The 26,667-nt window shown below is 48.3% G+C and overlaps 1 protein-coding gene and 1 long non-coding RNA gene across 2 annotated transcripts in view; one reads left to right on the top strand and one right to left on the bottom strand.

Moving 5' to 3' along the window:
- Positions 1-1,662: 1,662 nt before the first annotated feature.
- On the top strand, positions 1,663-5,234 carry LOC137536230 (uncharacterized). Its single transcript, XR_011024545.1, has 2 exons — positions 1,663-1,844; positions 5,068-5,234. It is a non-coding gene; the product is annotated as an uncharacterized lncRNA (long non-coding RNA).
- The window catches only part of LOC137536229 (membrane-spanning 4-domains subfamily A member 4D-like), a 285,896-nt gene continuing 264,380 nt past the window's right edge, over positions 5,152-26,667 (bottom strand). The window contains exon 7 of the mRNA XM_068258352.1: positions 5,152-5,605. Within this exon, the coding sequence (XP_068114453.1) occupies positions 5,471-5,605 (135 nt within the window). The 3' untranslated portion in view covers positions 5,152-5,470. The remainder of the gene's footprint in view (positions 5,606-26,667) is intronic.

The following is a 26,667-nucleotide window of genomic DNA, read 5'->3' on the forward strand; positions in this document are numbered from 1 at the left end:
GTGGTATAAGTTGTGCAAAAGTAGCGATATATGTAATGTCTATGACTTGGTTCAGCAATATGTTGTTATATAATAATCAACTTGTCATTAGAAATTGATGCTAATTTTTTGTCCTGCATATAGCAGCTTGGCTGGCTTAGCCTGGAGCTGGTAGAGATGGTGTTAAGTGGGTATGGACTCACATGCTGGTAATCAAAGCAGTCTGTACAGGATTCACTCGATCCCACTGGCCCCAGCGGTGACTGCAGCGGGACAGATTTCCGTGCTGTGCTGGTGAGTGCTCAGTGCTCTGGTCGATGTGAGTGCCAGACCCTGCACTCTCTCAATGGGTTCTCAGTTGCTGGGAGCAGCTGCAGCGCTGGAATCCCAGGTGGATCCACAAGCCCTTCTGATGTTGGATAATGACATCATGTGAGAGCAGCATATTGCTTGGTGCTCTGAGGAAGGGAGGCAGACCTCCAAAAATGCATAAGCAATAGGCTACAATCAATAAACGATAGGCTGCTTATCAATCATAATTTGAAAACATATAAGTACTCTCTTATAAGAAGACAAAGTATTATTATTATGTGCATTTATGATCTGAGTATATTTAGTGATATAAGAATAGTTATATAAATATTATATCTATATATATAATAGAGTAAGTGCCTCAACCTTCAAACAAGAAGAAGAAGTAGCGCCCTGCCCCCAGGGCCGATCCAAGCAAGAAGAAGAAGTAGCGCCCTGCCCCCAGGGCCGGTCCAAGCAAGAAGAAGGGGCTGGTCCAAGCAAGAAGAAGAAGTAGTGCCATATCCAACCAAGGGCAAAGAGGGATAATTTGCATATTCAGTAGCAGTACATTGTGGGTAACCACAAATGTTCACAACGTGAATTATTGCAGATTTGCTTCTGTTTTAAGAAGGAAAATTACACCAAGCTTTGCTTTTTCTTCCTGCCCTCTACCCTCTTATACGGCGTATGCTAGTATGTATTATTTTACTGTGAATTTGAAGACTATTGGTTATAGGTCTATGTGCTTTGGTGGGTCAAGATGGCCAATGACAGACACATTTTAGAAGTCATCATAAACCGGAGATAATTACTTGCGCCAGACGGATATGGTGAGACCATTTAAAGAGACACTGAAGCAAACTAATTTTCCCCATTTTACCTTATAATTCGCTTCAGTGCTCTCAAGCCAAGTAATCCGCCATGTCCCCGCTGCTAAACGAGCGCTGCAGAGCCCCAAAATCCCCGGGGGCAATCCGGCCGGCATTTCCTGAAAGGGGCAGAGCTTTCAGCTTTAGCTCTGCCCCTCCTGACATCAATCGCGGCGGATCCCCGCCTCTCCCCGCCCCTCTCACTCTTCCTTTACAGAGAGGGGCGGGGAGAGGTGGCGATCCATGCGGCGATTGACATCAGGAGGGGCAGAGCTACAGCTGGAAGCTCTGCCTCTCAGCGCAGCAAAAATCCACGACCAAGTTGTTCGTGAATTTTTGCAGATGGATTTGGGGGCTCTGCAGCGCTCGTTTAGCAGCGGGGACATGGCGGATTACTTGGCTTGAGAGCACTGAAGCGACTTATAAGGTAAAATGGGGAAAATAAGTTCACTTCAGTGTCTCTTTAAATATCAGGATCCATATTTTATTCACTTTTTCTCCTACGTTTTCTACTAGGGGTCATGCAGTATGGAGGAACCAATAATGCCAAAGTACAAAGCTGACCAGGAAGAAGGACCCGGAGCTGTATAGCGACAGGTGGCCGCAGTGCACCACGATAATGGAAAATGCAGGAGGAGAAGAAGAACACATGGAGAAGCAGGACCAGAGCAAGGGGGAAGAGGTGCACGGCGGCAGGATCAGGTGAGAGCTGAAGTGTTAGTGTAGTGCAACATAACTGGGAGGGCAGCAGGGGTTATTGTAGTGTAGTGTGTGTAGTGTAGTGTAGTGTAGAAATGGCCCAAACGGTTCGCCCGGTGGGAAGTTCGCGCGGATATCAGCTACCTACGCCCATCGTGGGTAGCAAATACATAGCGCGTTTAACCCGCCTCCTATACCTCGTCATTGGGCTAAACTTTGACCCTCTACATCACAGTCAGCAGACACATGGCAGCCAATCAGGCTGCACTCACCCACGGACCCCTGCCCTCTCACCCTATAAAAACACAGCAGCGTCAGCCATGTTCTTAGTCTGCTGATCTTGCTATAGTGAGAGGAAGGGAGAGACATTTGGAGCTAGGGAAAGCATTAGTTAGGCTGTTGTTAGCTTGCTCCTTGCTGAAAGCACCCCACAAAAGCTCTTTTGAGAGCTAATATTCTTCTGCTGTGTTGTGTGTGTGTGTGTGTGTGTGTGTGTGTGTGTGTGTGTGTGTGTGTGTGTGTGTGTGTGTGTGTGTGTGTGTGTGTGTGTGTGTGTGTGTGTGTGTGTGTGTGTGTGTGTGTGTGTGTGTGTGTGTGTGTGTGTGTGTGTGTGTGTGTGTGTGTGTGTGACACAGACAGGCATAGATACAGCCCTATCGCAGCTGGGCCTGGTTGCTGTACTGTGCCAGGCACACTCTGTATTACCATTGAAAATCTTTCCACTGTATTTGTGATTCAACTTACTAAAGTATAGCTGTCTTTGTGGATGACACTGCATGGATAGAGCCCACAGATAGTTGCCAGGCCAGCTGGGATTTGTAGTCCCACCACTGGCAGCACACTGTATTACCATACCATTGCATATGTTTCTACTGTATTTGTGATTTAACTTACTAAAGCATAGCTGTCTTTGTGAGTGACACTGCATAGATAGAGCCCACAGACAGTTGCCAGGCCAGCTGGGTCTTTGTGGGTGATACTGCATATAGATACAGCCCACAGAGAGTTGCCAGCCAAGCCAGCTGGGATTTGTAGTTACACATTGCATACAGGCCACAGTCAGTTGCTGGCCCTTGTAGTTCTACTATACTCTTCTAACTATTGCAAGCAAGCCAGCACACTGTCTATCATAAGCAGTACTTAGCTTGCAACTGTATTTGTGATTGTTGTGTGTTAAAATACATAGCCCAGTGATACACACACACACACACACACACAGCTGCTGTGTATTTGACACTGATTGTGTGCCTCTTTGTGATGATTACACACACTACCTACCACTATTGAATATTGTTAGTAGTACTGCACACCCCCAATATGGGAAAAAAAAACAGGCAGAGGCAGGCCACCCCACAGGTATTTTCGAGGTCGTGCTGGCGTGATTTTGTGCAGCCCTCAACCAAAGTACAGTGTTCAGAAGGCACGTACCCTTAACCCCCAAAATTCTGAGGACGTGGTTGACTGTGCATTTGATAGCAGCAATGCCATCTGCAACCTCTGCCAAAAGAAACTGAGTCGTGGGAAGCCCAACCCCCAAATAGGGACAACTGCTTTGCGAAGGCACCGGGGTTACTGCCCGGAAGGTTAAACAAAATTATATGATTTTCACCCTACTTTAAACACCCTGCATCAAAAATGAATACAAAAAATATGATTGTTGATTATATAAATCCACATTGCCACAAACAGCAAGCCCTGATGGGACATTGGTGCAAAATATAAACAACTCTATGCATTGCAAACATGGTCATAATTCATCAGATTTAAAACATTAGGAATCATCCTACCTCATTTTTTTATCCAGAAGGCCTCTCTTCTAAGCAACAACCACTCCGTCACCTCCTCTTTTTAAGGGGGCACATGATTGCTTGATTGATATAAGCTATGATGAAGATCAATAAAATGCGTGGCTACCACTTGGTCACTATTACCTGAATGTATTGTGGACTTAGGAGATGAAATTTTATCTTCAAGTTTTTGGGTAGATTTCCCAACAAAACTTTTACCACAAAAGCAGCAAACAGGGCCGGATTTACATCACAGGAGCCTATAGGCACAGAAGTCCTGGCAGCCTAGACTTTGCCCTCCATTAACCTACAAACACCCACTGAACAGCAATGCAAGTGTGCTGGCTGGTACAGCTGTCACTTCTCCTTTTTATATTTCTTTAGTATTAGGTAGCAGAGATATCCTCGGTATTAAGTAGCTGGAGGTGCCCCAAAGTATTAGGTAGCTAGAGGTGCCCCCAACTCAAGGGAGATCTGGTCAATAGAATGCAGAGACCCGGGTGAGTACCCTATCATTTACACTTTGCTCAGGACTCTGCATAGGTAAGGCAGGAGGGAGTCACTTGGGGAGGGGAGTTAGCCACTGTTCCATCATCAGTCGCCTGTAGGCATATGCCTACATTGCCTTAAACCCAGCTCTGGCAGCAAATGAAATAAATAACAAAAGTCGATTCTCATATAGAAAAAAAATAATGTGATTGCTTTTGTCAGACAAGGGATAGTGAAAAATTTCTCCCTGACCTTAATATACATGTAAAAAAAAGAAAAGAAGATAAAGTGATAAAGCATCCTGCATTCAAAACTGTTAAAACTGTTTCTGCTGTTATGGTTTGGAGTTATCACATACCTTAGGAGCACTGGCCCTTTAATTGCCATTGCCATCAGCTGGAAAAACAGTTGCATGCTGGGGGTCTTTTTATCTATAATATATTCCTCCTCTTCTCTTTATTTACCACTCCTTCTAATGCACTTCCTAGTACCGGAGCAGTGCTTTTCAGCGCTGCTAGATTTGGGCGCAGCCAGCGCCGCCATAGACTATATCCATGGCGGCCTGGAGGGGGAATAGTAATTAATTCGGCCCAGACTTGTGCAGAAGCAGGACCAACCATATACCGGCTGTATCCTGTGCCCAAGTCTACCAGCGCCGAATTCAAATGTACTCCCTAATACAGACATCAGTGGGAGTGTCTGAAGACTCTGGGAGGAGGGTGGGTAACGAATACACAATTAGCAAGAGGAGAAAAAAGAGTGAGGGAGGAAATTATGTCAAGATTAGCTTCATTCAAAGATAACCAAGATGGAAACGGTCTAGAATAGGTTTCGCTGCTTTTCCTTTATAAAACTCACAGGAATCATAATGTGGACAATGGAATACATCTGTTATGCAAGTAGAACTAGTATTTATCTACTTATATACAGTATGTGTTTTTTATTTCTAGGTTGGGTCTCTCTTGTTCTTTAAAAGGAGATAAATTATGACAGCCTCCATATCCTTCTCACTTCATCCAAAGAAAAAAAAAACCTTCTGATTGTTGGCAGTAGATAACTGCTTTATTTTTTGCTCCAGTTTACCTTGCACTGATCTCAATAAATCAGATCCACCGTGTCTGTGTTTTATTTGTCATTTGCATTTACGATTACTTACAATCAGCTCAAATCATAACATAAATTAACTAGTCTGCTCAGCACTGAAAGCAGCCTGATAGCGACAGAAATAATAACCGAATTTCACCATCTGATCATGTGATAAGGCTAAAGACTAATATTGATAAATCCTTGATTATCTTGTGAAGAGGCTGCACTTCCACACGAGGCATAATATGTGCAGGTGACAGGTACTCCTTAAGGATTGGTTCGTGTAGCCTTGACATTATTGATTGGATTTGATGGCGGCAGCGGTGGTGGCATTTGCACACAGTAAGTCGGAGCTGCACCAGTAGTCACGGGAATCACAGCATCATTCTGTATTATAAATATCTTAAAAAGAGAAAAAAAAATACATTAAAGGCAGAGTTTGGACTTTTAATGCATTCTGTGTGTGATATATCATCATTTGCAATGCATTGGGCTTTGTGCGTTGCCACAAGCTAGTTCTGAATTACAGTATTATTTTTTTATTAACTGAAGGGCTTAATTTGGCATGCTGACTCCCTGTCCTAATGTCAGATATAGTTTGGCTGAACTAAAAAGCTGTGTTCTGTCTAAATTCTGCCCCATCCAATCATCAGTCATGTAAGGCATACCTCCCAACTGTTTGAGATGAGAAATAGGCACTTTAACCTTTTACCTTTAACCTAACTTTTAAGACATGCCCCTGTAACACCTCTAACCACGCCCCTGCCACACCTCTACACCCCCCCCCTTCCTGTCACACCCCCAGCCAGGCATACCTCTAAAAATTCATAAGCTAAATATTTAATTTTAGAATTCAAACTACACTGGTCTTTTCTATCATCACCAGTTTTTATTCGTATTAACATTTAAAATCAAGAAATATATCAATGGATGGGAATAAAGTTTGAAGCCAATCCCAATTAAACATTTTTAAATACAAATAAATCATAAATCTGTATATCAGAAAGAGGGACACATGAGGGAGAAAGAGAAACAGTGAGAAGTGGTTTCCAAATATGGACTGTCCCCTCCAAAAAAGGGGCAGTTGAGAGCTATGCATGAGGTAGCCAGGGAGCAGTTGGGAGGGGCTTCAACCTGTCTTTCCCCGCAAAGACAATGCCAACTCTGCCCACAAAAGGGATCAGAAGGGTTACAGTAAGTGATGGCTCCTTGTAGAGAGAAAAACTCTCACTCTGCTGACAGCTCTATACTTCATACACATATCTCTGTGTCATGTGACTGACCTCGCCAAAGAGAGTTTCTCTGGGACCATTACATCACATATTAAGGGGCCACTGCCATGAAAAAAAAAGTTAATTTCTCCCAGAGTAAATGCACCACAAATTACTTTTCTCCTATGTTACTGTCTCTTACAGTAAGAAGAACATATCTGACCAAGCTGAATTTAGGACTAGTCCATCTCCTCATGGGGGATTCTCAGTATTTCCTTGAAACGGGTTTTACAATTCGTTTTTATTTTTCGTGTTGTGGTGTGGATGCAATGCTCCTGCCGCATCCCGCCACAACACAGAAAATGACAACTATATGACCCTGCTGCAGAGTGCAATGACAGGGACATATGCACAGCGCCGCCCCCATTAGTGACATACTCCCTGCTGGGCTAGAAGTACGTCACTGAGATTCCCGGGGATTCCCGTTGGTCGTCTGCACATGCGCGCCACGAAGCAACGTGCTCCCATCTATAAAATTCCTGCATCGCCGATTGACTCCAACGAGTTCTGCCTCCGTTGCATCGCCGTGGAAGTCATAAGGTAATACTCTGCAGACTTTGCATCGGCTCGACTGCGATTCAGACACTTCTAAGCTTCTAAGATAAGTGAGCTAGATTTTTATAATCTATTATAGGTGATGGCTATGTAGAAAAAAATATATATATAGTGTGTTTTACTCATTTTATACATTATTATTATTTAGTATTTATATAGTGCCAACATCTTCTACTCAACTGTACAGAGCACGTATTATATTATTATACATATGTATATACCGTATTTTTCGGACTATAAGTGTTGCTCATCCAATATTCGGGTACTCGAACTACCCAGATATTCCGAACTTTTTCAACTATCCGACCTTGGATTCAGATTCCGGATATCTGTGCAAATCTGAATAGCACTCGGATATCTATCTGAAATCCGGAAGTCGGTCAGATATCCGAATCCAGATACTGTAACTATGGAGATGACATCCATGACGTCATTGAGCCAATCAGAGGGCTCCCAGCCTAAGCCCAAGCAACCAATCACAGAGGGGAACCCTGGCCAGCCCCTCCTGACCTCATTGAGCCAATCAGAGGGCTCCCAGCCTAAGCCCTAGCACCCAATCACAGAAGGGAACCCTGGCCAGCCCCCCCCCCCCCCCCCCCCCCGTAATAAGGAGAGGTGCTGTATTGAGAAATCTCGTCCTTGCTTGTGTGACTGCTCACTGAGAGACATGCTCCAGTGCTGCTGCTGGCCTAGCAAGTGCTGTATACAGTGATAAACCTAAAGCTTTTCATTGTTAAACACCTTCACTACACTATTGTTCTATTGTTTTTTTAGTTAGCTAGCTTGATTTCATTCAGTGATAGTCAGACCCTGTGCTGCAGCAGCTGCTAGTTAGGTCCTGTGTCTGTGTGTGCTGTGCACAGACCAGGTCTGCTGCTGGCCTGCTATTAGTCACAGTATAGGTTAGGGAATAGGATTACTGTGTTATTGTGTAGTTAGTACTGCAGTGCTAGTTAGTTGTTAGAGCAGTACTACTGTTTTATCTTACTACAGATTACTGCAGTGCTGCTGTGCTGAGCAGTGTCAGTGTGACAGTTAGACAGTTAGGGCTTGATTCACAAAGTCGTGCTAACTGTTTAGCACGGGCGTGCTAAATAGCTAGCATGTGAAGTGCCATTCGCAGACTTTTGCAAAAGTCCGCGATCATGCGAATCGCGGCACTTTGCACGCGCAAAAGTCCGTGAACGGCACTTCACGTGCTAACTGTTTAGCATGCTCGTACTAAACAGTTAGCACGGCTTTGTGAATCAAGCCCCTAGTGTGAACGGTCTTTTCCTCTGCTGTCTGTCACTCCGTGCTAATTTGCTTTAAAGTCCAACCCCAATTTTAATAAAGTACAAGTACCCTACATCACCTGGCTGAAGCAAGCTGGCGCTGGCACTGGTCAGACTCAGAGCACCAGAACCCCTCTGCCACTCCTGCCGACACTGAGGCCTGTTCAGGCAGCCAGACCTCAGTGTCCTCCTCTGCTCCCTACGTCGCTTGCTGTGCAAGGAAAAAACTCAGCCAGAGCCTGTTGGGCAAGTCTTTCCCTGTTGTTGGCAAGAGGGGGACATGAAGTGGCTGGGGATCACTATGCCTACCTTACCACCCTTTACCACCACAACCTCCTGTCTCCTCCTGACAGGGGCCCCTCTGGCCATTTTGTCAATCCAGGTGAGAAAACCTGTGCCCGCCACCCCCCACCCCGTGGTACACCCCCCATGAGAATAATCGTAACGCAGCAGCATTTCACCAGAAAATAATCATATTACAGTAGTGGTGCAGTGCAATAATACGAGCTGCCGATCTACCACCACTATACCACTGTGTCAGATTGAAAAATGTTCTGTTTAAGGAACGAGGTGATTGAAATATACATCCTGTTTTGGTGGGCTCCTGGCTGGCAGGACGTAGATTTCAATCACCGTCCGCAGCACGCCTCTGCCATTTCCGTCGCTCTCTGCTGATTGCGCCGCTCAAACCCAACGTGTCTTGCCGCATTTTGCAGGCTATGCCTGTCTCTATGACAGCAGAGCCATGTGAGTCGGTCAGGAGCCGATTTCATTGGCTCCTGGCCGTGTCTATCAGTGTAAGCCGCTCCCATTGGCTTACATTGATAGACATGGTCAGGAGCCAATGAAAGCAGCTTCTGACCGGCTCACATGACTCTGCCATCATAGAGACAGCAGAGTCTATGTCCTGGGGGTCCCGACATGCGGCGATGACGGTGGGTATGCACGGCGAATCGTCGAGATTCCGTTGTTATTGTACCAGCTGTCTCTGGTCCTTAATGGGGCACAGACCGCTGGTACTTAAGTGATTAATTTACATTTTTATATATTTTTGCACCGAATTGCTCAAAAGTATTATCAAAGAGATTTTGTTCTTGCGGACTCAAATTCAGTGATGCTCATCCAGATTCCAGATACCCGAACTATCCAGAAATCCGAACTTTTTTCTGGTATCCGAACTTGGATACGGATTCCAGATACCTGGATAAATCCGGAATGCACTATCTGAGCTAACTCAGATACCTATTAGGTATCTGGAAATCAGTCCAGCTACCTAGTTCGGGTACCCGGATCTGGATAGTGTAACCACGAAGATGACACCCATGACGTCATTGAGCCAATCAGAGGGCTCCCAGCCGAAGCCCTAGCAACCAATCACAGTATAACATAGTGGGGGCCATGTTGAGAGTCTCGTCCTTGCTTGTGACTTCTCACTGAGAGACATTTCCAGTACTGTTGGCTAAGCAAATGCTGTATTACTGAGTTAAACCTACTGTTTTTGCTCCTAAACACCTGTACTACACCATTATTTTATTGTTTTTTAGTTACTTACCCGTATATACTCGGATACAAGTTGACCCCGTGTATAAGTCGACCCCAATATTTGACCCTCAAAAGCTGGAATTTTCCAATTATTCATGTATAAGTCTACCCAGCAAAGTTAATGGCTGTACTTGGGGCAATAACCCCTCCTGGCCCACAAAGTACAGCAAATAACTCCTCCAGGACACACATGCAGCCATGAGCCCTCTGCTTGTAACTCGCTCCCACCCACCATCACCCATGGGAGCCGTCTGTCTGCATTTCCCCCCACCCACCATCACCCATGGGAGCCTCTGCTTGTATTTCCCCCCACCCACCATCACCCATAGGAGCCTCTGCTTGTATTTCCCCCCACCCACCATCACCCATGGGAGCCTCTGCTTGTATTTCCCCCCACCCACCATCACCCATGGGAGCCTCTGCTTGTATTTCCCCCCACCCACCATCACCCATAGGAGCCTCTGCTTGTATTTCCCCCCACCCACCATCACCCATGGGAGCCACTGCTTGTATTTCCCCCCACCCACCATCACCCATGGGAGCCTCTGCTTGTATTTCCCCCCACCCACCATCACCCATGTGAGCCTCTACTTGTATTTCCCCCCACCCACCATCACCCATAGGAGCCTCTGCTTGTATTTCCCCCCACCCACCATCACCCATGGGAGCCTCTACTTGTATTTCCCCCCACCCACCATCACCCATAGGAGCCTCTGCTTGTATTTCCCCCCACCCACCATCACCCATGGGAGCCTCTGCTTGTATTTCCCCCCACCCACCATCACCCATTGGAACCTCTGCTTGTATTTCCCCCCACCCACCATCACCCATGGGGGCCTCTGCTTGTATTTCCCCCCACCCACCATCACCCATAGGAGCCTCTGCTTGTATTTCCCCCCACCCACCATCACCCATGGGGGCCTCTGCTTGTATTTCCCCCCACCCACCATCACCCATGGGAGCCTCTGCTTGTATTTCCCCCCACCCACCATCACCCATGGGAGCCTCTACTTGTATTTCCCCCCACCCACCATCACCCATAGGAGCCTCTGCTTGTATTTCCCCCCACCCACCATCACCCATAGGAGCCTGTGCTTGTATTTCCCCCCACCCACCATCACCCATGGGAGCCTCTGCTTGTATTTCCCCCCACGGGAGCCTCTGCTCATATTTCCCGCCCCCCTCCCACCCACCATAATCCAAAGGGAGCCTCTGCTTGTATTTCCCCCCTCGTGCTGTGTAATCCTATGCAGAGTGATGAGCCCAGCAGAAGCTGTCACTCACCATCAGCAGGTGCACCGTCCTCTCCTCTCCCTTCACTCGCGCTGCCGCTGATCTCCATGCTAAGCGTAGCTCAGTCTTCTGACATCGGGAGGCGGGGCTACGCATCGGCGCGAGTGAAGGGTGGACGGTGCGCCCGCTGATGGCGAGTGACAGCTTCTGCTGCGCTAATCACGCTGCATAGGATTACACAGCGCGAAGGGGGAAATACATGCAGAGGCTCCCTTTGGATGATGGTGGGTGCGACGGAGGGGTGAATTTTAGCACACCCAGGAAATTGCAGCATAGCCAGAAGGAAGAACGATAACCCCCCCCCCCCCCCCCCCCTTACCAGCTATAAGTGGAGAACTTTAGGACTACTCGAGTATAAGGCGACCCCCCCACTTTTATACAGTGAGTCAGTCCTAAATTTCTCGACTTATAGCCGAGTATATACGGTAGCTAGCTTGTATTTTGATTTTAGTGAGTGTGACAGTCAGACTCAGTGCTGCGGCTGCTAGGCTAGGTTAGGGCCTGCTGTGTGCACAGGCTAGGCCTGCTGCCAGCCTTAGCTACAGTATAGTTTGTAGGTTATTAGGGATTAGATTACTGTACTACTACTAGTGTTATATTGTGTGTAGTTAGTTGTTAGAGAGAGTACTACTACTGTGTTAGCTTCATTTACTACAGATAGTTACTGCAGTGCTGTTGTTAGAGTCAGTCAGTGTGTGACAGATAGACAGTTAGGCGTACGTTAAAAAGGGGCGCTGGGAAAAAAGGGCGCGGGGTTTTAAATGATAAGCATGGATAACGTTTAAAAATGTATTGTACTGTATTTCGTTTAAAATTAATGTTTTATAAAGTTATAAATCATTAAATAATGTGCATTAAATCGGCAATTGTAAAAACGTTAATCTTTCATTTAAATAGTGAAACGTATATTAACGTTTTAAAAAAAAATTACTAAGTAACCCTCCCTGTACCTACCTCTAACCCCTAGACCCCCCTGTTGATGCCTAAACCTAAGACCCCCCCCCTGTTGGTGCCTAAGTAACCCTCCCTGTACCTACCCCTAACCCCTAGACCCCCCTGTTAGTGCCTAAACCTAAGACCCCCCTGTTGGTGCCTAAACCTAAGACCCTCCTGTTGGTGCCTAAACCTAAGACCCCCCTGTTGGTGCCTAAACCTAAGACCCCCTGTTGGTGCCTAAACCTAAGACCCCCCTGTTGGTGCCTAAACCTAAGACCCCCTGTTGGTGCCTAAACCTAAGACCCCCCTGTTGGTGCCTAAACCTAAGACCCAACTGTTGGTGCCTAAACCTAAGACCCCCCTGTTGGTGCCTAAACCTAAGACCCCCCTGTTGGTGCCTAAACCTAAGACACCCCTGTTGGTGCCTAAACCTAAGACCCTCCTTAGTGCTCACTGTATTGTGTAGAATAATGTTTTAAAAACAGTAAGGGATAAAATATATTACAATTTACATTACGTACTGATCGCTTAGTTTCGTGAATAATAATGTTTTACAAACAGTAAGGGATAACATTTAAAATAATGTTTTATTGAAATAAGAAACGTAAATCATCACAAGGCGTACATCAAAAAAGGGCGTCGGGAAAAAAGGGCGTGTGGTGTAAACGATAAACAGTATTATCGTTTATTGAAATATTGTGTAGAATTTCGTTTAGAAATAGTGTTTCAGGAATTTATAAATCACTAAATAATGTGTATGAGATCGGCAATTCTTAAAACGTTAATCTTCCCTATTTGTAAACTGAAACTTATATTTACGTTTGTTAAAAACCCTCCCTGTACCTATCCCTAACCCCTAGACCCCCTGTTGGTGCCTAAACCTAAGACCCCCCTGTTGGTGCCTAAACCTAAGACCCCCCTGTTGGTGCCTAAACCTAAGACCCCCCAGTTGGTGCCTAAACCTAAGACCCCCCTGTTAGTGCCTAAACCTAAGACCCCCCTGTTGGTGCCTAAACCTAAGACCCTCCTGTTGGTGCCTAAACCTAAGACCCCCCTGTTGGTGCCTAAACCTAAGACCCCCTGTTGGTGCCTAAACCTAAGACCCCCCTGTTGGTGCCTAAACCTAAGACCCCCTGTTGGTGCCTAAACCTAAGACCCCCCTGTTGGTGCCTAAACCTAAGACCCCCCTGTTGGTGCCTAAACCTAAGACCCCCCTGTTGGTGCCTAAACCTAAGACCCCCCTGTTGGTGCCTAAACCTAAGACACCCCTGTTGGTGCCTAAACCTAAGATCCTCCTTAGTGCTCACTGTATTGTGTGTAGAATAATGTTTTAAAAACATTAAGGGATAAAATATATTACAATTTACATTACGTACTGATCGCTTAGTTTCGTGAATAATAATGTTTTACAAACAGTAAGGGATAACATTTAAAATAATGTTTTATTGAAATAAGAAACGTAAATCATCACAAGGCATACATCAAAAAAGGGTGTCGGGAAAAAAGGGCGTGTGGTGTAAACGATAAACAGTATTATCGTTTATTGAAATATTGTGTAGAATTTCGTTTAGAAATAGTGTTTCAAGAATTTATAAATCACTAAATAATGTGTATGAGATCGGCAATTCTTAAAACGTTAATCTTCCCTATTTGTAAACTGAAACTTATATTTACGTTTGTTAAAAACCCTCCCTGTACCTATCCCTAACCCCTAGACCCCTTGTTGGTGCCTAAACCTAAGACCCCCCTGTTGGTGCCTAAACCTAAGACCCCCCTGTTGGTGCCTAAACCTAAGACCCCCCTGTTGGTGCCTAAACCTAAGACCCCCCTGTTGGTGCCTAAACCTAACACCCCCCTGGTGGTGCCTAAACCTAAGACCCCCCTGTTGGTGCCTAAACCTAAGACCCCCCTGTTGGTGCCTAAACCTAAGACCCCCCTGGTGGTGCCTAAACCTAAGACCCCCCTGTTGGTGCCTAAACCTAAGACCCCCCTGTTGGTGCCTAAACCTAAGACCCCCCTGTTGGTGCCTAAACCTAAGACCCCCCTGTTGGTGCCTAAACCTAAGACCCCCCAGTTGGTGCCTAAACCTAAGACCCCCCTGTTGGTGCCTAAACCTAAGACCCCCTATGAATAATAATGTTTTACAGACATTAATAAATAAAAAATGTAAATAAAAAAATTTAATTAATTTTTTTGGGTGGTTAATAATGTTTTAGAAATGTTTTAGAAATAGTGATTTAGTATCTTTATAAACGTTATTCGTCACGGGCTCATTTTGTAAAGTTAAATCATCACAAACATAGTTATAAATCCTTAAAAATCTCCGGGCGCCGTTTGTTAAAACGTTAATAATCTCCGGCGCCTTTTTTTCCCTGTTCGGCGCCCGGTAAACGATATTTATAATAGGAGTGAATGGGGCGCCCTTTTTGTCCACTTGTCTCATGCGCCCAAATCTCCTGCTTCCCATCACAAGCAGTTATAAAACATGAAAAATCTTCGGGCGCCGTTGGAAAACGTTATTATTCTCGGGCGCCCTTTTTTCCTGTTCGGCGCCCAGTAAACGATAATTATTATAGGAGTGAATGGCGGCGCCCGATTTGTCCACTAGCCTCCTGCGCCCTTTTTTACTGTTACCGACAGTTAGTGTGTGCTCCTGTCACTCCGGCAGTTGAAGTTCTACTAGTACTACTACAACTAGTCTACTACTACCAGTTATATATAGTTAATTTGTATTGAGTTAGCTTACTTTAATTGCAGTGCTGTTACAGTGTGACAGATAGACAGACAGTTAGTGTGTCAGTGTGTGCTACTCTGCTGTCACTCCATTAGTTGAAGTTCTACTACTGCTACTGTCTACTAGTACTACTGATTTGAATAAAGTACAAGTACCCCACTTCATTTGGACACATATAACGTTGTACTATGTCTGCTGGCACTGGCAGCCGGGGGAGGGGCAGCATGAAAAGCAAGGGCAAGAGGAGAGGGAGCAGCATTGCCGCCACCGTCAGCAGTTCTGCTGCATCAGTGTCCATTCTGCCGTTAACCACTGGCCGTGGACGCACTGGGCACCCAGCTGTTAGGGGAAGTCACACTGCAGAGGTGCAGCAGCGTGTAGCGTCCATTTTCCAGCAGGGTCATCGGCACACATTGGAGGAGAAAGACGCCGAGCCTGTGATGGAGCTGATGGTGGATGAGCAGGCCACCACCAGCTCTACAACAGAGATCTCTACCCACCGCCAGGTCCACACAGAACAAATCTTCTGCATGCCAGTCTGCCACTGTCACCAGCTATTACATCACTACAATAGCTGTATTTTGTTGAAAAATTAAAAACAGTTTAATTTTTTTGAGATGTCTGGGCTGAAAACTGTGATGTCCCAGTTGTGCATTGGACACAAGGGGCTTGATTTACAAAACGGTGCTAACTTTAGCACTGGCCCTTAGCACGTCTAAACTCAGTTGAAATGTGAGAAGTAGTGATCGTGCCCAAAGTACCGCACAGAGCACAGGCGCTCCACGCGAAGTGCCCACTAAAGCCTATGGGACCTAGCGCGCACATAGGACTTTGCGCATGCAAAACTTTGCGCGCGGTACTTAGTGCGCGATCTGATTGAGAAAACCGGTTTTAACCTACTTAGCACCCTGGTTAGCATGCCTAAAGACTTTAGACGTGCTAAGTAGGTTAGCACGGCTTAGTAAATCAAGCCCCATGTGGGCTGCATGACAGCTGTCTGGAACCTCCTGATGTTAATTTACAGCCATTTCGGTTCGAATCCAGACATTTGGATTTATCCAGATGTTTTACTATCTGGATCTGGAACAACCCAGATGTCAAAAAGAGGTATCCAGATATCTGGATTTATCCAGATTTTTTACTATCTGGATCTGGAACAACCCAGATACCAAAAAGAGGTATCCGAGCACCACTACTCAAATTGCTTGAGCTGCAGCCACTAAGAACACTCAGTAGGCAGTATCAGTGTTAGGGAGTCTTTCCCAAGGTCTCCTACTGAATAGGTGCCGTCTTACTGAGTAGGAAGAGCTGAGATTTGCACCCAGATCGCATGTGCCCGAGGCAGAGCCCATAACCAGTACACTATCCAGAGAAAGGGGAGAAAAGCACTTTTATTTAGCTTTCCTGTATGCCAAGAAGACAACCAGCAGTAGGGAAAGGGGGGAAATGAAGGTTAATGAGGGAGTAAAGAGGAGTGGAGAGATACTGAGAATAGCCTGAGATGGAGCAGAGAGCAGGGGTGCTCGGATACCTCTTTTTGATATCTGGGTTGTTCCGGATCCAGATAGTAAAAAATCGGGATGAATCCAGATATCTGGATTCGAACCGAAATGGCTGTAAATTAACATCAGGAGGTTCTAGACAGCAGTCGTGTAGCCCACATTGTGTCCAATACACAACTGGGACATCACAGTTTTCAACACAGACATCTCAAAAAAATTAAACTGTTTTTTTTCCAACAAAATACAGCTATTTTAGTGGCTGGTGACAGTGGCAGACTGGCAGCAGAAGATTCCTTCTGTGTGGTGGGTAGAGATCTCTGTTGTAGAGCTGGTGCTGGCCTGCTCATCCACCATCAGCTCCATCACAGGCTCGCCGTCTTTCTCCTTCAATGTGCGCCGACGACCCTGCTGGAAAATGGCCGCTACAAGCTGCTGCATGTGACTCCCCCTAACAGCTGGGCGTCCAGTGTGTCCTCGGCTAGTGGCTAGCGGTGGAATGGGACTGATGCAGCAGAACTGCCGACGGTGGCGGCAATGCTGCTCCCTCTCCTCTTGCCCTTGCTTTTCATGCTGCCCCTCCCCTGGCTGCCAGTGCCAGAAGACATAACTGTCTATCTGTCACACTGTAACAGCACTGCAATTAAAGTAAGCTAACCCAATACAAATTAACTATATATAACTGGTAGTAGTAGACTAGTTGTAGTAGTACTAGTAGATAGACTAGCAGTAGTACAGTAACCTAATCCCTAATAACCTACAAGGTATACTGTAGCTAAGGCTGGCAGCAGGCCTAGCCTGTGCACACAGCAGGCCCAGGGCCGTTTTTTGGGGCGTGTGGTGCGTGCAATCGCACGGGGCGCAGTGCAGCAGGAGGCAGAAGGGGGGCGCTGACAGAAGTACCGACAGATAGGAAGACGGTGACACGTGGTGCAGCCTAACTCAAGAAGACCAGTGTGATCACCTCTCTGCACTCCTCCTAGGCATCCTGTTGCCTGGACAGCCGTGCCCAGCTTCAAGTGAACACCACATGACCAACTGTTGTGACAGTGACCATGCCCCCCAACCATCCCGATTTCGTCGGGATTCTCCCGATTTGGGGGGGCTCTCCCGCTATCCTGGGAAGCCCCCCTTAAGTCCCGGCTGGCTGGGGAGAAAACACAAAAAAATGACCGAGGCGCCAGCCGCGCCAATAAGGGATGCAGGCGCCGGCTTTATTCCTCCCTCCCTCCCTCTGAGTGCCCCCACCTGCTGTGAATGTGTGCCCCCTTCCCCTATGCAGTGTGTGCGCAGCAGAGCGGTAGATCCTCTTACGCAGATCCATGCGCACCGGCAACTAGTCTCTCTGCTTCCTGTGATGTCATGGTAAACAGGAAGCAGGAGACTCCAGTTGCGGTGTGCCTGGATCAGCGGTAAGAGAACTGGCCGCTCCGCTGCGCACACACTGCATAGGGGAAGGGGGCACACATTCACAGCAGGTGGGGGCATTCAGAGGGAGGGAGGGAGGGATAAAGCTGGCTCCTGCATCCCTTATTGGCGTGGCTGGCGCCTCGATAATTTTCTGTCATCTCTTCTCTGCCCATGGCAATCTCCCCACACACAGGGACACCTTCCTCCCCAACCAGTGGCTCCCTCCTCCTCACCCACGGGCATTCTCCACCCCTCCACTGATGACCCCCTACCAACTAGCACCTTTCTCCCCCACCCACTGGCACCCTCCTTTTCATCCACATGTACCCTCCTCCTCACCCACTGTCCCCCTCCTCCTACACACTGACACCCTCCTCCTACCCAATGGCACCTTTCTCCCCCACCCACTAGCACCCTCCTTTCCACCCAGTGTCACCCTCCTCCTACCCACTGGCACCTTTTTCCCCTACTCAGTGGCACCCTCCTTTCCACCCACAGGTACCGTCCTCCCCACCCACTGTCCCCCTCCTCCTACCCACTGACACCCTCCTCCTACCCACTGCCACCGTTCTCCCCCACCCAGTGGCACCCTCCTTTCCACCCACAGGTACCCTCTTCCCCACCCAGTGTCACCCTCCTCCTACACACTGACACCCTTCTCCTACCCACTGGCACCTTTCTCCCCCACCCACTGGCACCCTCATTTCCACCCACAGGTACCCTCTTCCCCACCCAGTGTCACCCTCCTCCTACCCACTGACACCCTCCTCCTACCCACTGGCACCTTTCTCCCCCACCCACTGGCACCCTCCTTTCCACCCACAGGTACCCTCCTCCCCACCCAGTGTCACTCTCCTCCTACCCACTGGCACCTTTCTCCCCCACCCAGTGGCACCCTTCTTTTCACCAACATGTACCCTCCTCTCCACCCACTGTCCCCCTCCTCCTACACACTGACACCCTCCTCCTACCCAATGGCACCTTTCTCCCCCACCCACTGGCACCCTCCTTTCCACCCAGTGTCACTCTCCTCCTACCCACTGGCACCTTTTTCCCCCACTCAGTGGCACCCTCCTTTCCACCCACAGGTACCCTCCTCCCCACCCACTGTCCCCCTCCTCCTACCCACTGAAACCCTCCTCCTAGCAACTGACACCTTCCTCCCCCACCCACTGGCACCCCCCTCTCCACCCTCTCCCACCCACTGGCACCCTCCTCGGCAAACTCATTCCTCCCATTGTCACCCTCCTACAAAAGCAGGGTTGTGGCTTAAGGCTTAAGTGTCCCTCTTTCACATCTTCAAATGTTGAGAGGTATGCAATGACGAACACAGTAGCGGTGCTGCAGGTGTCAGGGCGCCCTAGAAGGAGATGACTTGCAGCAGGCCACGTGTGTTACCCTGCCTGGGTCCCTGCTGCATCCTCTCTCCTGGTCCTGGATGGTCCGTGGTCCGTGACGTGTGGCAACAGTAGCAGGAGCCAGCCCCTGGTCAGTAGTTAGTTAGCTCAACTCCTTATGGATCTCATCTGACCTGTCACTCTCCTCCAGATATGGCTGCTCTCAGTGGGAGGGGAAGGGGAGCCTGGGGCAGGGGCGTATCTGGGTAATATAGTGCCTATGGCAAACACTGAGATTGCGCTCCCCCCCCTAGTCAGTCCCCTTCCCTTCTAAAAACAGCATCTTTTCTCGCTCCATACATGTGTTATGGTGTCCTGTATTTTTTTGGCTCTGGGTTTTGCTGAGGTTTTTTGAGGGGAAATGGCTCTTCTTATTCACTCTCTGTCTCTTTTCTAACACTAAGCAAAGTGCGTCCTACATAATTAAGTAGCCATGTTCCCCAGATATTCGCGTTAATCTGATCTGAGGTCTGAATGACAGGGAGGCATGGAGGCAGGCATGGTGGCACAGCATAGGGGCAGGCATGGTGGTGCAGTACAGGGGTAGGAATGGCGCCCATGGTGCTGTGGCGCCCATGGCACATGCCATGCTTGCACCCCTCTAGATACGCCTCTGGCCTGGGGAGGCGCAGATTCTAGCCAGCTGCCACCCGCAATGACTGATAGTGTGGTCAGGCAGGGGGCTCCTAAGTGAAGGAAAGCTGGATGATGGCAGGGAAACTCACGTGGTGGAAGAGCGGTGGGCAGAGCAAACACACAGCTGCAGGCATGACACTTGCCTGCAGCTCATCTGGGCTGGGATTATAACTTACTGAAAGAGGGTCACAGGCAGCTTCTTCCTTCTCCCCTCCAAGAGTCCGAGGCTTCAATTCATCAAAGGGTGTTCGATAACAAAATCCCAGTCCTTAAAATACCGCATTTGGTATTTTACACTTCACTGTGCTAATTCATCAATATTTTCACACATGTGGTAGATGTTCGGTAAGTTACCGAAGAGGTCCGTGCAGTGAGGGCATTACAATAGGAAAGAGGCAGCACCGACATCCCTATACATGTGCCTTTTATATTTGTTGTGCTGCCTCTGCTCTTGCTGAATCTGTCTCATTAGTCTTGAGTTTCTATTTACTTGCCACAGCTTAGATGAACTGCTGAGAAACATTACACATTCCCTGCTTAGGTCATTTTGCCACGAGCTCCCACTTGCATCCCTGCATATTTAAACAGGCACTCAAGGGGTTACACTACCGAAGGGTGCCTAGAAAAGAAGGGTGCCTGGAAAATAACTTTAATTCTTTTCTCTCCCCTGGCTGCCTGGAGGGATCTGTTCCACCTGAGAAGCCTGGCCAACCTATCAGCAGCACTTGCAGGGGACAGGGGAGTAGAGATGGGAAGTTTGGATCTTTTCAATGATCCGGATGATTTGAATCGGATCATTGAAAAGATCCGGATTTTTGATCCGAATCTCGGATCATTTTACAAGGGAAGCATTCGGGGGTGAAATGACTAGCAGGACAGGAGAAGGGGAGGGGGGTGGACACACAGAGAAGGGGAGAAGATGGACAGAGGGCATGGAGTGGACAGAGAAGGGAGGAGGGAAGCAGAGAGCAGAAATGTTTGTTTGCACACAATACCCACGTGCATGCTGCAATCATGCTTTACATATATTTCACCTACATGTTCATCTGTATACCTTGAATGGAAACGTCGCACAGTGAAAGAAAGCATTGCCCAAAGCATTCCCAGAAGATAAGTGCAGCTGTTTAGAGCGAGTGCAGGAGGATCATATTGCCCTGCAATCACAGTGCCTGCAAAGTTACTGAGCTATGCTGAGGTGAGCCAAAAGTTTCCAATGTGTTCACTGTGCACAACTACGGAACAGACAGCCTATAATGAGCAGCACATTTCAGCCAGTATGTGTGCTCTACACATATCTGGCAGTGGCACCCATGTCCCCTCTACCTGTCCCTGCAAGGCTGCCTCCCCTGAGTCCCCTCCAACAGAGCGATCCATCTCTGCTCTGCTTCCAGGACCCCGCTACCTGCTGAGAAGGGGCGTGTTGCTCCTGGCCCCGCCCCTTTTGTGATCCGAATCACTCATTTTGATGATTCGGATGATTCGACTCACAAAATAGATTCGGATCAAAGATCCGGACAACACTACAGGGGAGGTTTCTATGGTCCTGTCACACACAGAGAAGGCATTCCAAGCTCCTTATGGACAGGGGAGAGCTGGAGATAAACACCGCACATGTTAATGAATGCTGTGAGCTTGATGAATTAACATTTGCTGACATTTTACTGACATGTGTTGAGGTAATCACTTAACAAGTCGGTAATTTATCTCTCTGCACAGGAATGTCTGCTTCTCATGCAGTAACTGCTTTGATGAATTAACATTTTACTAAGTGCTCCGTAAAGTCAGCTGTTTTCAGCATTACCGAATGCGGTAATGCTTGATGAATTGAAGCTAGAGTGACCAGACGTCCCGGATTGCCCGGGACACGTCCCGGATTCGGGGTCCGCTGTCCCAGGCTTAATGAGGTCCCGGGAAACGTCCCGCTTTCAGCAGCGGGACGTCCCGGCCTCGGGACTCTGGCCACTCTCTCCTCAATGAACTGGCAGCGGCGTCTATAGACGCCGTGCCAGTTCATTGCCCGCAGCCCCACTCCAGCCTCCTCTTCCGGTGTCTGTTTCCGACACCAGCAGGCGAGCAGGGCTACGGCAAGATGGCTGCCGGAGCCCTGTACTGGAGACCTATTTGTGTCACTAGTACAGGGCTTCGGGCGCCATCTTGCCGTAGCCCTGTCAGCGCGGGAGACCAGAGCAGGAGGAACAAGACGGTCCCGGGACGGAGCAGCGCGCCAGAGGCCGGACACTTCTGCCAGGTGAGTAAATGCTTTCTTTTCCAGGTGAAATGTTTGCCCGCATTGTTTCTTTTCCAGGTGAAATGTTTGCCCGCATTGTTTCTTTTCTGGTGAAATGTTTGCCCGCATTGTTTCTTTTCCAGGTGAAATGTTTGCCCGCATTGTTTCTTTTCCAGGTGAAATGTTTGCCCGCATTGTTTCTTTTCCAGGTGAAATGTTTGCCCGCATTGTTTCTTTTCTGGTGAAATGTTTGCCCGCATTGTTTCTTTTCCAGGTGAAATGTTTGCCCGCATTGTTTCTTTTCCGGTGAAATGTTTGCCCGCATTGTTTCTTTTCCGGTGAAATGTTTGCCCGCATTGTTTCTTTTCTGGTGAAATGTTTGCCCGCATTGTTTCTTTTCTGGTGAAATGTTTGCCCGCATTGTTTCTTTTCTAGTGAAATGTTATTGTTTGCCCGCATTGTTTCTTTTCTGGCAAAATGTTTGCCCGCAGTGCGTTTCTTTTCTGGTGAAATGTTTGGCCGCAGTGCGTTTCTTTTCTGGTGAAATGTTTGGCCGCAGTGCGTTTCTTTTCTGGTGAAATGTTTGCCCGCAGTGCGTTTCTTTTCTGGTGAAATGTTTGCCCGCAGTGCGTTTATTTTGTACTGACATGTTGCCCGCATTGCGTTTATTTTGTACTGACATGTTTGCCCGCATTGCGTTTATTGTCTGGTGAAATGTTTGCCCGCATTGCGTTTATTTTGTACTAACATGTTGCCCGCATTGCGTTTATTTTGTACTGACATGTTTGCCCGCATTGCATTTATTTTATACTGACATGTTGCCTATTGCGTTTATTTTCTGGTGTCCGGGGTAACTGTTACTGCATTTATTATTTAATGGTCATAGATGGCTATGTTTGCTGCTTTGTGGTTACGGTATACTATTAGCATCACACAGTTTCTGCACACCCATGATACAAAGTCTCGTTTGTCCACATCATGGCGTAAACACTGCTTTCTTATGCCTCGCTGTTACATCATTACGTTAGCTCCGCCCATACAATGTCATGGCCACGCCCATTTTTCGGCGCGGCGCGCTATGCGCGCCGCAGCCCCCCTCCCCCAGTCTTCGCCGCTGCGTGCTCCTCACTCCTTCCCACTTTTCGCCGCGGCGTGCGCCCCCCCCCCCCCCCCGTCCCAGGTTGGACCCACAAAAATATGGTCACTCTATTGAAGCCCAAGTCCAGACTGCAAAGCATGGTGTCGGGGTAAGGGGAGAGTGTTCAGCCAAACGGAGAGGATGTGTCTGTGTCTTTGCTGCCTGTGTCCCCCTGGCCTGCATGCTGTGAGTACTTGCCCTGCTCCTGAGTCCTGACAACCCCTCCTCCACCCCACAGCATTAGGGGGCCCATTTATTCCCTTCTCTATCAAGGTACCACCACTGCTCCCAGCAAGCCCCCCTCCCCTTTCTTTAAAGGAACCACTGCTCCCAGCAAGCCCCCCTCCCCTTTCTATAAAGGTACCACTGCTCCCAGCAAGCCCCCCTCCCCTTTCTATAAAGGTACCACTGCTCCCAGCAAGCCCCCCTCCCCTTTCTATAAAGGAACCACTGCTCCCAGCAAGCCCCCCTCCCCTTTTTATAAAGGAACCACTGCTCCCAGCAAGCCCCCCTCCTCTTTGTATAAAGGTACTACTGCTCCCAGCAAGCCCCCCTCCCCTTTGTATAAAGGTACCACTGCTCCCAGCAAGCCCCCCTCCCCTTTCTATAAAGGAACCACTGCTCCCAGCAAGCCACCCTCCCCTTTGTATAAAGGTAACACTGCTCCCAGCAAGCCCCCCTCCCCTTTCTATAAAGGTAACACTGCTCCCAGCAAGCTCCCCTCCCCTTTGAATAAAGGTATCACTGCTCCCAGCAAGCCCCCCTCTCCTATGTATAAAGGTACCACTGCTCCCAGCAAGCCCCCCTCCCCTTTCTATAAAGGTACCACTGCTCCCAGCTAGTGTTGGGCGAACACCTAGATGTTCGGGTTCGCGAACGTTCGCCGAACATCGCCGCGATGTTCGGGTGTTCGCGCCGAACTCCGAACACAATTAAAGTCAATGGGGACCCGAACTTTCGTGCTTTGTAAAGCTTCCTTACATGCTACATACCCCAAATTAGCAGGGTATGTGCACCTTGGGAGTGGGTACAAGGGGAAAAAAAATATTTGAAAAAGAGCTTATAGTTTTTGAGAAAATTGATTGTAAAGTTTCAAAGGAAAAACTGTCTTTTAAATGTGGAAAATGTCATGTTTCTTTGCACAGGTAACATGCTTTTTGTCACCATGCAGTCATAAGTGTAATACAGAGAAGAGGTTCCAGGAAAAGGGACCGGTAACGCTAACCCAGCACCAGCAGCAGCACACGTGATGGAACAGGAGGAGGCGCAGGAGGAGAAGGCCACGCTTTTTTGAGACACAACAACCCAGGCCTTGCATGAGGACAAGAAGCGTGCGGATAGCATGCTTTTTACCGCCATGCAGTCATAAATGTAATAAAGATAAGAGGTTCAATAAACAGGGACCACGCGGCAACGCTAACCCAGCAGCAGCAGACGTGATGGAACAGGAGGAGGAGGCACAGGAGGAGAAGGCCACGCTTTGAGACACAACAACCCAGGCCTTGCATGAGGACAAGAAGCGTGCAGATAGCATGCTTTTTACCGCCATGCAGTCATAAATGTAATAAAGATGAGAGGTTCCATAAACAGGGACTGGCAACGCTAACCCAGCACCAGCAGCAGCACACGTGATGGAACAGGAGGAGGCGCAGGAGGAGAAGGCCACGCTTTGTGAGACACAACAACCCAGGCCTTGCATGAGGACAAAAAGCGTGCGGATAGCATGCTTTGTACCGCCATGCATGCAGTCATAAATGTAATAAAGATAAGAGGTTCAATAAACAGGGACCGGGCGGCAACGCTAACCCAGCAGCAGCAGACGTGATGGAACAGGAGGAGGTGCAGGAGGAGAAGGCCACGCTTTGAGACACAACAACCCAGGCCTTGCATGAGGACAAGAAGCGTGCGGATAGCATGCTTTTTACCGCCATGCAGTCATAAATGTAATAAAGATGAGAGGTTCCATAAACAGGGACCGGCAACGCTAACCCAGCAGCAGCAGCACACGTGATGGAACAGGAGGAGGCGCAGGAGGAGAAGGCCACGCTTTGTGAGACACAACAACCCAGGCCTTGCATGAGGACAAGAAGCGTGCGGATAGCATGCTTTTTACGGCCATGCATGCAGTCATAAATGTAATAAAGATAAGAGGTTCAATAAACAGGGACAGGGCGGCAACGCTAACCCAGCAGCAGCAGCAGCAGCAGCACACGTGATGGAACAGGAGGAGGCGCAGGAGGAGAAGGCCACGCTTTGTGAGACACAACAACCCAGGCCTTGCATGAGGACAAAAAGCGTGCGGATAGCATGCTTTGTACCGCCATGCAGTCATAAATGTAATAAAGATAAGAGGTTCCATAAACAGGGACCGGCAACGCTAACCCAGCAGCAGCAGACGTGATGGAACAGGAGGAGGTGCAGGAGGAGAAGGCCACGCTTTGAGACACAACAACCCAGGCCTTGCATGAGGACAAGAAGCGTGCGGATAGCATGCTTTTTACCGCCATGCAGTCATAAATGTAATAAAGATGAGAGGTTCCATAAACAGGGACCGGCAACGCTAACCCAGCAGCAGCAGCACACGTGATGGAACAGGAGGAGGCGCAGGAGGAGAAGGCCACGCTTTGTGAGACACAACAACCCAGGCCTTGCATGAGGACAAGAAGCGTGCGGATAGCATGCTTTTTACCGCCATGCATGCAGTCATAAATGTAATAAAGATAAGAGGTTCAATAAACAGGGACAGGGCGGCAACGCTAACCCAGCAGCAGCAGCAGCAGCACACGTGATGGAACAGGAGGAGGCGCAGGAGGAGAAGGCCACGCTTTGTGAGACACAACAACCCAGGCCTTGCATGAGGACAAAAAGCGTGCGGATAGCATGCTTTGTACCGCCATGCAGTCATAAATGTAATAAAGATAAGAGGTTCCATAAACAGGGACCGGCAACGCTAACCCAGCAGCAGCAGCAGCAGCACACGTGATGGAACAGGAGGAGGCGCAGGAGGAGAAGGCCATGCTTTTTGAGACACAACAACCCAGGCCTTGCATGAGGACAAAAAGCGTGCGGATAGCATGCTTTTTACCGCCATGCATGCAGTCATAAATGTAATAAAGATAAGAGGTTCAATAAACAGGGACCGGGCGGCAACGCTAACCCAGCAGCAGCAGCACACGTGATGGAACAGGAGCAGGCGCAGGAGGAGAAGAAGGCCATGCTTTTTGAGACACAACAACCCAGGCCTTGCATGAGGACAAAAAGCGTGCGGATATAGCAGCAATGCTTTTTGCCGCCATGCAGTCATAAATGTAATACAGATGAGAGGTTTAATAAACAGGGACCGGAAACGCTAAACCATCCCAGATGTTCATTGGTCATGTTACTTGGTTGGGGTCCTGGAGTGTTGCGTAGTCGTTTCCAATCCAGGATTGATTCATTTTAATTTGAGTCAGACGGTCTGCATTTTCTGTGGAGAGGCGGATACGCCGATCTGTGACGATGCCTCCGGCAGCACTGAAACAGCGTTCCGACATAACGCTGGCTGCCGGGCAA

The sequence above is a fragment of the Hyperolius riggenbachi genome, chromosome 10 (assembly GCF_040937935.1).
Source record: "Hyperolius riggenbachi isolate aHypRig1 chromosome 10, aHypRig1.pri, whole genome shotgun sequence".
Classification (NCBI taxonomy): domain Eukaryota; kingdom Metazoa; phylum Chordata; class Amphibia; order Anura; family Hyperoliidae; genus Hyperolius; species Hyperolius riggenbachi.